The sequence below is a fragment of the Populus nigra genome, chromosome 1 (genome assembly GCF_951802175.1).
Source record: "Populus nigra chromosome 1, ddPopNigr1.1, whole genome shotgun sequence".
Lineage (NCBI taxonomy): Eukaryota > Viridiplantae > Streptophyta > Magnoliopsida > Malpighiales > Salicaceae > Populus > Populus nigra.
Window position 1 is genome coordinate 14,089,485 of NC_084852.1, and position 13,009 is coordinate 14,102,493.

General features: G+C 29.9%; 1 protein-coding gene across 2 annotated transcripts; it reads right to left on the bottom strand.

Annotated features, from left to right (window-relative positions):
• Positions 1 to 3,697: 3,697 nt before the first annotated feature.
• LOC133672261 (ferredoxin-thioredoxin reductase catalytic chain, chloroplastic) lies at positions 3,698 to 8,056 on the bottom strand. Of its 2 annotated transcripts, none has more exons than XM_062092633.1 (6): positions 7,824 to 8,056; positions 7,642 to 7,754; positions 7,013 to 7,062; positions 6,817 to 6,888; positions 4,335 to 4,410; positions 3,698 to 3,919 (listed from the first exon to the last, which is right to left on the bottom strand). In XM_062092633.1, exons 1-6 carry the CDS (start codon positions 7,933 to 7,935, stop codon positions 3,875 to 3,877), a joined length of 468 nt encoding a protein of 155 aa, XP_061948617.1. In that variant the 5' UTR covers positions 7,936 to 8,056; the 3' UTR covers positions 3,698 to 3,874. The 2 variants fall into 2 exon arrangements, with proteins under 2 accessions (XP_061948617.1, XP_061948625.1); XM_062092641.1 differs by having other exon boundaries at positions 4,335 to 4,395; positions 7,824 to 8,047.
• Positions 8,057 to 13,009: the final 4,953 nt, after the last annotated feature.

Consider the following 13,009-nt stretch of genomic DNA (forward strand, 5'->3'; position numbering starts at 1 on the left):
TTCTATTGATGTATGTCTTGTATATCTTAACCAATTTAACTAAAATCATTGTTTATGTTGAGAAATAAACATTTTATGATTGTTAAAGCAGGTATCAAATTAGTATGTTCATATTTTGAAAACTTAAAAAATTATAAATGTGATAAAAATATGTTTAAAATATATTTTAAAATTATAATAATAAAACACCCATTTTAATCAAATTTTCAACATTTTGTTATTATTATTAGTATTAGTAGTAGTACATAATATTATTATTATTATTAGGAGTATTAGTAGTAGTATTTTCATATTAGATGAATAATAATTGAAAAAAAAATTATTAGAATTCAAATAAAAATTTATAATAGTATTTAAGAATCATATCAAAAATGAAGAGTAGGTGATTCTAGTAAACATTTTTTGTAGGGTAAAAAAAGCAAAGGAAAAAAAAAAAAAAACGAGAGTAAAGGGCTAGGTCTAGCACTTGGTCCAATAATTTCTTTTGAATGCTCACAAACTTATATGTATCTGACTTAATTCCTAACTTTTCATATACAATATGCTTCACACTGCATCCGATTCTCTAATCTTTAAGCATGATAAGTTCGATCTCATATATTTCTATATTTTATATAGAATCTCATCAATATATTTTATTGGAAACCTAATTTAAAGGTAAGCGATAAGTTATGGAGTATAACCTCAAAAAAAAAAGGATGAAATATTTGAATAGCTCATCATGGACCATATCATATTCAATAGAGTGCAATTTCTCCTTTTAATAACTCCATTTTGTTGTGTTGCTTCAATAGAGGTACATTGTGAAATAATCCTAACTTTGTTTAGATAATTTTGAAATTCTTGGCTTAAACATTTACCATTTTGATCTAGTCAAGGTATCTTGATATATTTTCTAGTTTATTTTTCAACTTCTCTTCTGAATTCTTTGGATATTTTAAATGATTATGACTTGTGTGTCACCAAATACACATAATCATAGTTAGAATGGTTATTAATAAATGCGATGAAACATGTATATTAATTTATAGCACAAATCATTATTAGTTCATATACATATGTATGTATTAAACCTAACAATTCATTAAATCTTTCATTTTTTTTTTGTAAAAAGTATTTTGATCATCTATTTAATAAACAAGCTTTACAAGTTTTATATAATTCATAATCAATATGATCAAATATTATTTTTTATGTAACTTGATGATTCTTATGTTATTGATGTGACTTAATCTACAATGTCATAAATAAGATGAATATTGATTATTTAATTTGTTTTTTTGTCGTTCATATTGAACATAGACATTTTTAAACCAAGTATATACAAATAATTTGTATAAATACCAAATCCTTAATAAACATTATTATTATATGAAGAGCAACATTTTCTATTGATAATAAATTTAAATACATCCAAAATTAAATAAGAAATGAATATGATATTTATAAAAAGTATTAAAACAAAATAATAATTGTCAAAGTTATAGTATCAATTCCCTTGAAAAAATTAAACAATAAGTTCATATAATTAATTAACTCTTGCTCATTGCCAACACATAAATCTACTTCACCTTTACACAATCGTTTATTTTATTTTAGTTATTGCACATTATTGCAAATATGAAAACTATATCTTATATTCATTACCCAAAAATTAGTATGTGAAGTAGAAAAATAATTTTCACTCATAAACAAAAATGAGTATTCATAGATAAACCTTTTGTAATCTTAAAGCGAAACAATTCTAGAGGTATCATTTTGCTATTATAATCCTTTTTTCTCTTATTAAATTATTTTTCTCAACCAAAAAATATAGATTTTTGTTTTTAGCAATTTACTTCATCTAATAAAAATCAAAGGCAATTCGAATAAATATACGAAAGACTTTAGACAATCTAAAATAAGGATAAAAAAATACGTCTTTTTAATTAAAACTTCATTATCCTAATTCATTTATTGATAATTTGTTTATTAGAATATTTATTTTTTGAAGCAAAAAATATTAGAATCATGGAAGAAAATTTTAATAAAAAAGTTTTTGTTTTCATTATTATGCCTGGATCTATTAAGAAATATAAAAATAATACACAACTTTTTTAGTTTGTTTTTATATGTAAAAAACAAAAAGATAAATCACGAAGGAATGCACAAAATAAGTGATTGATAATTAAAAAAATTGCACATAAAAGTTAAAAAAATAAAATCTAAGAAAAAACAAAGACAAATCACGACGGAACACACAAGATAAGTGATTGATAATTAAAAAAACACTATAATCTTATTAGAAAAACCAAGTATAAAATTGAATAATAATCAAATCAAATCAAATAAAAATCATAATGGGCTTGGTAAAGAAATGTCAAGTGACTAGAATTGTATGGCTTAGCATGCCCAACTATTAAAAGAAAAGGTCACATGAACCATCAAAAGAAGAGGTCACATGTTTGGGATTGTAAGGCCTGATTTTTTTTTTTTTTGGCCAAAAGAGCAAATGATATGTTGCGTACCTTTTTTTATTTTATTTTTTAAAACAGAGTTTGCTTGCCCAGTTTTGAAACCATCGAAGAGGTGGTTAAAAAATCAAATTCGTGTTTTTTTATCTAAAAAATATATATTTTTAATTTATTTTCATGCATAAACATAAAATAAACATCCTTATAACCACTAAATCACAACTCAAAACACCTCTAATTTTTTTAAAAAAATACAAAATCAAACCGAAATAAAAATTCTCTCAACTCTAATTTATTTTTTTCAAAAATATAAATGATAAAAAAACACTTTAATAAAAGTTTTTTCAATCAAATTGAATATGTTGAATATGTTAACACCGAGAATAACTTTTTTTATTGCAACTTTTTATTTCATTCTTCCCTTTCTAATGAGTTTCTTTCTTCTCTTTCAAATCAAAAAAATAAATAAATAAATAAAATAAAAATTTAGACTAAAACTAAAATTCAAAAAAACTTAAGGAATAAGTTATGTAAAACAAAGTCAACGTAGAATATAAAAACTAAATATAACTTTTGCAGGTGAATTTAAGATAAGCCACCCAATTTGTTTTTTTTTTCCCCAGTTTGATTCTTATTTTTTTTAATTATATCCTAACAACACAAATTAAAACCACATCATTAAATTGACCTCTAATTAAACTCCAAGATCTTATTAAAACTTTAATATCTCAAGGAAATATAAATAATAGAAATTATCAACAGAAAAAATACATAAAAAAGATGAAATAAAAAAAATTGATAATCAAATTTAAAAAATAAATCACTGAGAGAAAACTCACTGAAAATAATATTAAAAAAATACTTGAAACGGCTTGACAAGGTTTTAGAAATCATCTTGAAAACAAACTCACAGACTGGCTGGTCTATACTACTGTATGGTTTCTGGGTTTTTACCTCGGGGACTGAAGCAATCTGGATGTGATTTAGGTCCTTTGATAGGACTACTCTTTCAAATAGCAAAATCATCTGACTACCTTCATCACCTACCCACAATGTCCCAAAATTTATGGAAGAATAAACCCGGGATGCCATACCTGGAGCTTTCACAGGCCCCATACTGAATGCAGCCTCGGCGATTCCTTTAGCTGTGACGAGGCCAGTAATTTAGGGCTCTCTCCTATGATAGGCATGTAACTTTCCTATGAACATCCTCTATTCAGATATATGTCATGCCATGCAAAAGCTTTGGTGGAATATGTCAGGGGGTACAGATTCAGAACTCAGATGTCTTTTTTGCTGTCTCTTTTTCCCTTTCAATTAGCAAGTATAGCATATGATATACATACACATGATAAGTACAGAATGTTTATGCAAAATGCAAAGCGATAACTCATTAAGTGAGCAATTCAATACACAAGACGTCACATATTTGCTGTGGTTTCCCTGATTTCTTCCAATGATATTGTCTGCAAACCAAGAAAACCATCAAATTGCATTAGAAGTGGGAAAATGAAAAACTCAAGTCATTTTTTTGATGAAAAAAGAAATCCTACTAGAAAGAAAAGTGTACAAAAAAATTATTGAAACATAAGACATCTTCCAATCCAACAAAACAAACACAATGGAAGTGGTTAAAAGTCCCTTTTAACAAAATGTTATTATGGTGTCGGCTATTTTGTGGTGCATGTAAAAAACTGTGGGTGTTATGTACGCCTGAAATGTTCCTTAATTTTGAGATTCTTATCATGACTCTCACAAATAAGAAAAACAAAGAAACTCCATTCACTTCATAAGGATTACAATAGCCACTTCAAAATTTTCAAAACATTATATTTGAGAGGCTAATTAGTAATAAACCAAAATAAGGTATTTAGAATTTACCTGATCCTTTCCAGCAAAATCATTATCTGGAGTGAGAAAGAGCATGCAGTGGCACTCCTTCCTGCAGCATGAAGAACTGGTTAACAGTAAAAAAATTCATGCATTGGACAAATAGATGAATGCCAATTTGTAGAAGCTCAAACTACATAAGAACAAAGAAGACATTACCTCTCTCAAGCAAAGTTCAGGCTAGTATAGAGTTTAAAATTATGTCTTGCAAGAATTTAGATGTCCTTTATGCATATGGATAACATGTCAAATAAGGGCACAATGGAGTTTTTCTTTAGCCAAGACAAAAGATCAGCACTTTATCCCTAGAATGCATTTTGATATCTTAAGCAGTTTTGTTTATGAATGGAGTTATTTGTATAAGTATATTACATGTTGAAATTCAACTGTTTTTCAGGGTTTTCTTCTTGTAAGTTCTAGGCTGCAAGAAGTTTCAAGGGCGAAGATCTACACATTTTCCACGGTGCTATTAATATCACCAAAACATGATGGTGATTATATAGAGGCTGCTACACTCAGTACCTAATTAAATCATGGAAAGGAGCAGTCCTGCTAACATGAAGTGTCAGCTAAGCATTCAATTCACTTGATTGAAACCTTTTCCTTCATCCCTTTCATTTGGTTAATACCTTGACCAAAGTACAAAGATGAAAAATTGCAACATATATAATCCGGTACATCCTTTAAAAGCTATGATCAGTGCTTGGCTTAAATTGACAGTAGCATCTCAAGGCTGTTTAACAACATGTATCCTCTTTTACTCTCTGATCTATCCAAGAATACATAGTTTTAAGGAAAGTTGTTGGTAAATGCCAATTATTGTCAACTTCAACCATATCACTAGTTAGGACCCATTAATACTCTTGATTGCAAATACAATCCAACCAAACTTCCAGTATGTGATTCCAATCAGTGTATCACAAAATTCCACTCAAATTAGTTTAAAAATCTGTTATTGATATTACATTTGCTAGACTGAGCATTCTTTATTATGAGTAATACATTGCCTAATAACTATCTTAAGCAAAGTTTCCGCCAATAATCATCCACTCAACATGACAGGAGATGGGTGTATCCTTGTCATCCACCCTAATCCAGTTTTTGTACTCCTCTTCAACCTCCTCATAATTGAGAAAGAGTAGTGGAATCAAGCTCATAGCCGTGTGGCTCTTGGGTTGGGGATCTCTGCAAGACCTTAACGTAAAGGGTACCAGATCAAAACCAAAAGCAAGAAGATACAAAACCATCTCACTATTTCTTGCAGATCCCTTAGACCACTTAATTTTCCTTAACTATGAGGATACCAACCAAGCAACCATGTTACCTCCCATAGTATCTCCCCAATAACCCAGTGGCATACTTCCTCTAATTCAATACTAACAAAATAATTTCTGCTGCATAAATAGTTGTCATTCACTAATACTTATCTTGGTTCAGAAACTATCTTCCCACTATAAAGATACTTAACTTCCAGGCTCCTATATTTACAAAATTGACTCCAGTAATCCTTTTGCTTGGATTCTGGGGAAGGTAGAAGTTCTTTCTCTCATTCTCATCCTCCAAAATGGTTGCTAATAAGATAGATGTTCTGTCTAAGTTCTTTAGAGAGGTGGTCTAAGCATACCCCAAGAGCTGCAAATTCTATAGCAGATGATTTGGCAAAACAGGGCATTAGGAGAGTATCTGACTTGGTAGCATGGTTGTGATGGGGCAATCAATTAATTTTAGCGGATGTAGAGGTGCTATGCAGGTGCAGTTGGTTGTTCTTGCTATCCTGCTATGGTACTATCCTTCCCACGTGTTGCCTATTGTGATGGGAGATTAGTATGCTTGTTTTTTAGGCTAGCATTTTCTTGAGTTTCTACAAACTAATATTTGATTTCAAGGATAGTGACTTGTGGTAAGCATGCTCTAGATGCCTGGCATAACCATCATTGCTGCTGCTATAATGAAGTGGATTCATGGTATCTGCTACTGTCTTTGTAGTTGAATCTAGATTGGCCATGGGTGCAAATTTTTTTTCCTTCTAATAAAAATGGTGATTTACCAAAAACAGAAAAGAAAAACTGTTCACCTCAATAAATCACCAGAGGGAAAAAGATTAAATGCTCTCATGCCAATTGTCAGGCACCCAATAGATGGAGAAAAAAGACATTCATGCACAGTTGTTTCCTAAAATGATCTTGGAAGCATTGCAATTACCAACAGTCATCTATTTAAAGATATTCACTACTATTATTAAAATCAAAACAATCATGGTTACTAGATTCTCTAATTACAAGCAAAATTAGCAGTCACAAGTGTGCAACTTAATGGGTCTAATCCAATATACGCAGAATATTGAAAACATGCTTCACAGATAACTCCAAACATATATCTATATTAAGATGTGCCTTATATAGCTCCAATCTATCCTCCAAACTACTCATAAGCTAACTATAAGACAGATACTAGTTCACATAGATATATCTACCTCTCTCTCATGGGAACACATGGACAGTTCCAAAAGCCCTGCCCAGCCTCTGCAGCTTTGTCATCATAATGCCTGTTCACCATAAAATCAAGCTTGGACAGTTATGACAGGACATAATCAACCCCGTGAGATCACTAGAAGTACAAATTACATGCTGATAATTCTGAACCAAATAGCATGATGTAGAAAATATTACCTGCATGGGCAAAGAGGTGCACCCAGTGAATCCTTATGGTCAGCCAACCCCTGTTTACATATCAAAATGGTTTTGCAAATTGTCCGTTTAATCTTATTCAACTAATAAAACAGTAGGGTGGAGAATCAAAAGTCAGCAGAGAAATCATAACACAAAAGGTCAAATTACAGCATCCGCTTTTCACGAGCATAGTTCATTCAAAAATCAAAACTCAACAGAGAAAGCATAACCAAAGAAAATCAACTTACAATATTTCAATAATGCACCAACTAGATTTCAGACGTTCACCAAAATGGCTCAGCCATATCAGAAGAGCACTCAGACAAGTGCACCACAGGGAAGCGATTCATTTTAAATGCGGACCACAAACATGATCATAGAGAGTCATGAATAATCAGTTCCAAATCCCAAGCAAACCATTTTCCAAAGCCACACCATAGGAGTTGTAGTTTGACTTAAGCATTGGAGGGATGAGGGGAGGATTTTATTCTAGTGATTCTAGTGGAAAAGCACCTTTAACGCCCATATAATTAATAGGTAAAAAAGAAGAGGGAAAAACATAATTAGGGAACAAATTAAGTAAGTGGTAGCGTAATAAAGAAGAGGGGAATATTGATAATCGTTGTTACCTTAATGACAACAGAAGTGACTCCTTTATCGACGCAGAAATAAGTTCCGGATTTACGAGCATACTGCTCCGAGAACTTCCTCATTATCTCCACCGACTTATCCGACGGTTCCACTGTATATACATAAATAATGAATCAAATTAGCACCAGCAGCAGCGGCAGCAGAAAAGAGAGGCAGGTACCTTTAGATGCTCGAATTACGGCGCGGAAAGAAGGGGTTTTGGGCGGGCAAGAAAAGCATGAGGAGGAGGAAGAAATGCCACAAGTGGTGGCGGTGGAGCAGCTCCAATTCATCTTTGATTTAATCTATTACTTTCTTGCGCCTCCTTTTTCCCTCTTCTTCTTTTAATTACTCTCCTCACCTCTGGTTTGAACCTTTATTTCCCGAATCCTGATCCAGTGAGTCTGAGGATATATATTATATATGTTTTGTTTTTTGTTTTGATTTCTCATTACGTGCCCGCCACTCGTTGTAAATATCGGCTAGCAAATTACACCAACCACACCCCTTTCAGCTGGGCCGCCTCAGGTTTTTTTTTTTTTTTTCTAAAAAAAAAAAGATTTCACCCAACCAAGCATCACAAAGCCATATCCTGTAATCTTTATCAATTATTATTATCAATACTATTTGAGGTATAAAACGTAAACCATCTTAATTCCTTTTTTTTTCATTTAATTTCTCTTTTTTATTTTTTTTTCAACAACCCCAACTCTATTTTTTTCATTCAAGTCCTTTTTTATTATATTCTTTTTTTATTCAAGTTTTTTTGTTTTTAATTAGGTGCTTTTACTTCTCCTGTAACAAACCTCAATCTTTTTTCTTCCTTTAATTTCAAAGAGTTTGTAAAGACCTCCCTCAATTTCACAAATAAGAGTAAAATGCTATTAGTTCTATAACACCATAAAAGACAGGAGCTCAACAAATGTTAAATGAATAATATTATTCAAAGAAAAAAAATGAGAGAGAAGAAAATTTTTACGAAGGGTTATCCTTGACTTGCACTATGGGTTAGTGATTAACACAATTCTAAAGAACAACTATTGATCTTCTGAACCATATAATCCATATATGATGGCTATATAATTGAGATTTCTTCAAAGCATACTTTTTTCCTATACTATATGTTATGAACAAAGATGGTTCATGTAGAATAATATTTTATTGTTTTAACCAAGTAAGGAACGCAACTAAGACATTAACTCAATTATTTTTAAATATTGGGCTTTTCACTCAATATAGGTCATTAACTAGGGTTTTTTTTATGTGTCAATGAAAACCTATAACTCTTATACAATTCTCCTTTGAAAGACATAGGAGAGATGTTTTTATTTGATAATAAGTAATTCAAAAAAAAAAAAGAAAAAGAAAAACCCTTCTCAACCTTCCCGCTAGATTGAGCAAAAGACATGCTTTTGAAGGTTCGTGTAAAAACATTTGTTATGAATTGATTTTTATTACCATTTGTTTATGTTCTTATAACACTTCACTATGCAATGTCATAGTCTAAGATTGATTTTGGATTAACTGTCAATCATGTCAAGTCTTAATAGCTTTCCATATAATAAAGAAAAAGAAGGCATAGATTACTAATTTAATGACCAAGTAAGTTCTATTAATCACTATGTTTGGTTTTTTACATTTCATTTATAAAATTAAACTTACCCCTTTTTTAATTTTTTATTATGAAAACCAGTGATTTCACCGTCTTTAAAAACGATACCATTTGTTGTTGTAAAAAACTAAGAAGTCGTATACATCAAAGCTGCTGGATTTTCTCCATACTTGTAAAATGCAACCATCTCAAGTTGATTTTACATATCGAGGTGATCCTACTAAAGTATTGGAAGAAACTCCTCATGTTTCCAATCACTATTAAGAGCTTCTCTGAATTATAGAGCCTCCTAGAGTACCCCATTCTCCAAGTTGAAGGTGTACCTAAGCCTTTAGAAGCCACTTTTATAAAAACATAAGTAACTCTAATGAGGAGTTTGAAGAGGTTTAATAACAGCTCAAGTTTGTCATAAAAAATGAAAAACCATTTAAGATCATCGTATTAAGAAAGCCAGATTATGGTACTGAATATGGTGGCAAAGATACAAAGGTTACTAAAGTAGTAAGAAAATAATACTCTTTTGATATTAAAAGAGTTAAAAAAAAAAAACCTTCGACCAGTTGATACATGAAAGGAGGGTTAATCTCATTAACAATCACACCATTCTCATTGTTGATAATTTTAAGGAGAATAAGTGTTTTAAATGGTATGACTTCTAGAAAGGTGACACTTTCTAGAAAGGTGACACTAACAACTGTATAGTTTTCAAAAACCAAATCTAGAATATTATTGAATCTATATATATTCATGATCTAGATAAGAATATGAAAGTATATGATAAATCATTCTCTAAATTCATATTAGTAATTGTTACCCCCCAAGTTTGATGGGCTCCTTGGCAAAAAAAAAAGCATTAAAAGGCAATGGTTGGTCGATCATGATAAATATTAGTTAGTCATAAATGTTAGTACTAAGAAGAGATACATAAAGCATGGAAAAGCCAAAAGGATGGCATGATAAGCACAAGATATTCCTTGTAATAAGCTGTATAAATACTTTAGATACCATACAATTCTTCTAAAAGGGTGAAGACTTGAGGGGAAAAGGTGAGCAAGTAGTAGCTCAGTAACAAATCAATATTTAGCCTTTAAAAACCAACTAATAATGATTAGGATAAACATCAACCCCAATATAAATCTTTTAGACCCAATGATAAGGATGATGATGATCTCGTTAATAATCACCAACATCTCCTCTATTTTAAAAAGAGATAGAAACTATGATAGTTGTTCAAAGCCTAGTTTCAGAGAATACAGAGCCTAAATACTTTGGTAAGGGAAATTGATGCAAAACTATACATTATGTCAAAGAAACAAGTTTTAAAAGATGAATTGACCAATAAAGTGGTTAGTAACAAACAATCTCAAGCATCATTCAAGCTATTAACAAAAGGCACCTAAATCAATCAACCTTATATAGGATGTATCTTTGTTTGTACAAATAAATATTAGTGTTAATTATAGATCAATTTATATAAAAGTAAAGTGATATAACAACTAAAAAACATAATAGAAAAGATGTAGAGAATTCTCATATTTATACAATATATATCTTAGAATGTTGTAAGAGACCATGACCTACTAAAAAGATAGACCATTGAGAATATTGAGAATTAATTAAAGTTATTGTTATGATAATAAAAAAAAGTCTATAAAGCAACAATCCAAGAGCTATAGAAGTAAGAACTAGGCCAGATACCAAGATATGACTAGAGGTCCAATAAAAATGGAATAAGCTTGTCGAATGTGCTAAGCCAATACCTAAAAAGCTCGAATATAGGAAACAAACACCGCAACATTGGTTCAAATTATTTTTTGTTATATTATAAACCTCTGACCTAAAACTGGTAAATCAATACTAGAAATGGCAAATTTCAATTGAGAAATGATAAATAAGAAGAAAAGTTGTTATAAATAGTGATGAAAAAAATTAATAATTTAACCTAAATTTTGGATGAAATAAAGTAATAAAAATGATACATGACATGTTAATTAGTGATAAATCATGTAAACTTTCTAATTTGGTAAAATAATTATTTTAAAGAAAGATTTTTTTATAAATTTAGAGTGAAAATCTTTAGAGGAAAGATAAAAAGGAATTCCAAATAAATTAATGGGTGACTTTATATGCAAATAACGCTAACTGCTAATATAAACCCATGTACAATCGTATAGTTTTTAATCGAAAATGAAGGAAATGTAAAAGGAATTTTTTTATTATAAATAGGGATGAAATTCCTCAATTAGTTACTTTGAAAATCCTGATGATTTGAGTAAATAAAATAGTATGAAAAAATTTAGATTTTTGGTGTAAATTTATTAATTGTCTAGTCTTACAATTTTGAGTATATCTCTCAATCCGACCATGAATTAGGCTAAACTTTTACGAGAAGTCTCCTGATATATATTTATATCTTAGGTTAAGCTTTCATGTTAATCAGAATTTAATAAGGCTCTGTAAAAATATTGATTATATGACAAAAATATAAAATATGACACATGGACTAAGAAGTGGCATTTTTATAAATAAATGCAAACAACCCCTTCTTTTTATGATCTAGCCAAATGTATAGTGCTAGAAAAGATAAAGAAAAGCCTCAAAACTTCTTGCATGTTTTTTCTTATCCCTTCTTCTATCTAACATAGATGAGAATTTGTGTTAGGAACATAAAAAGTAAAGTTTTATAAAGAAATTTAAAACAAAAAAAAAAGAGTAAGATTAGAAGAACAATGAGGGATTATAACTTAGAGAGAGAAGCAAGCACAAGTTGAGGGAAGAAGAAGACTTGAGGGAAGATTTACAAAGTAAACTCACAAATTGAGTTCAAATTTCATGGGTAAGTTGATTTTTATGTTATATTGTCTTGTTTTTCTTGTGTTGTGGATGAGAGGATGAAAATCTCTAATATGCATGTCTAGGATTCATGTAAAAATTTTAAGGGATTGAATTTTATTTTATTTTTTTGCATTTTTTCCTTATTTGCATTACAATGGTTAGGATAACAATAAATAAAACGATAGATTTGGATAGAAACTATGAATTTTTTATGATACTTGGCCAGTTATATGAGAAAAATGGTGGGAGATGAAAGCTTTTTTAATTTTGTGATATTGGTGGTTAGAAACTAATGGGAAAGCCTAATATAATGTGTTGATGTAGAATTTTTGTTAGCGAATAAGAGTTACATGTATGAAATTTAAGATATGTGTTAAACCTTATAGAAATGTGTGGTTATCCAATAAGTAGGTATGAGAAATTGCAATGAAATAAGCTTTAAGCTAAATATGAAAAATGTATGTTTTGTATATGATAGAAGATGATAACTAGGAAATGAAATTGTAGGACATAATATTGATATGTGAAAATGTTGTAAATCAAATGGATCTATGAGTTGATTATGTGTGAATGAATGAGATGAAACAAATTGAAGGAAAGAACATAAAATTTTGACATTTTAAGGCCGACCATAAAGGAGGTCTTAGGTAATTAGGTTAATTAATGGTAATTTTTATGAATTGTGATTAGTTTTTATATATTGTTGATGTGATAATATTTGGATGAGTATTGACTAATATTATTCATTGAATTAAAACTATTAGTATACTTTCAAGTAAAGGTTATAAGTAAGAAAATTGAAAAATGGAGATATGAAGATGATTTCCATGTTTGTTTACATATGTAGGTGTTTATAGTAGTTACTTTAAATGTGTAAGTGGTTATTGAGATGTTAAAGGGGAGACTAATATTATTCATTA

Excerpts from the sequence above, each read along its gene's own strand:
- LOC133672261 (XM_062092633.1), bottom strand. The coding sequence starts at position 7,935 with ATGAATTGGAGCTGCTCCACCGCCACCACTTGTGGCATTTCTTCCTCC. Across the intron at positions 7,755-7,823 it reads CGTAATTCGAGCATCTAAAG|TGGAACCGTCGGATAAGTCG; the intron begins GTACCTGCCTCT and ends ATGTATATACAG. Across the intron at positions 6,889-7,012 it reads GCACCTCTTTGCCCATGCAG|GCATTATGATGACAAAGCTG; the intron begins GTAATATTTTCT and ends TATGGTGAACAG.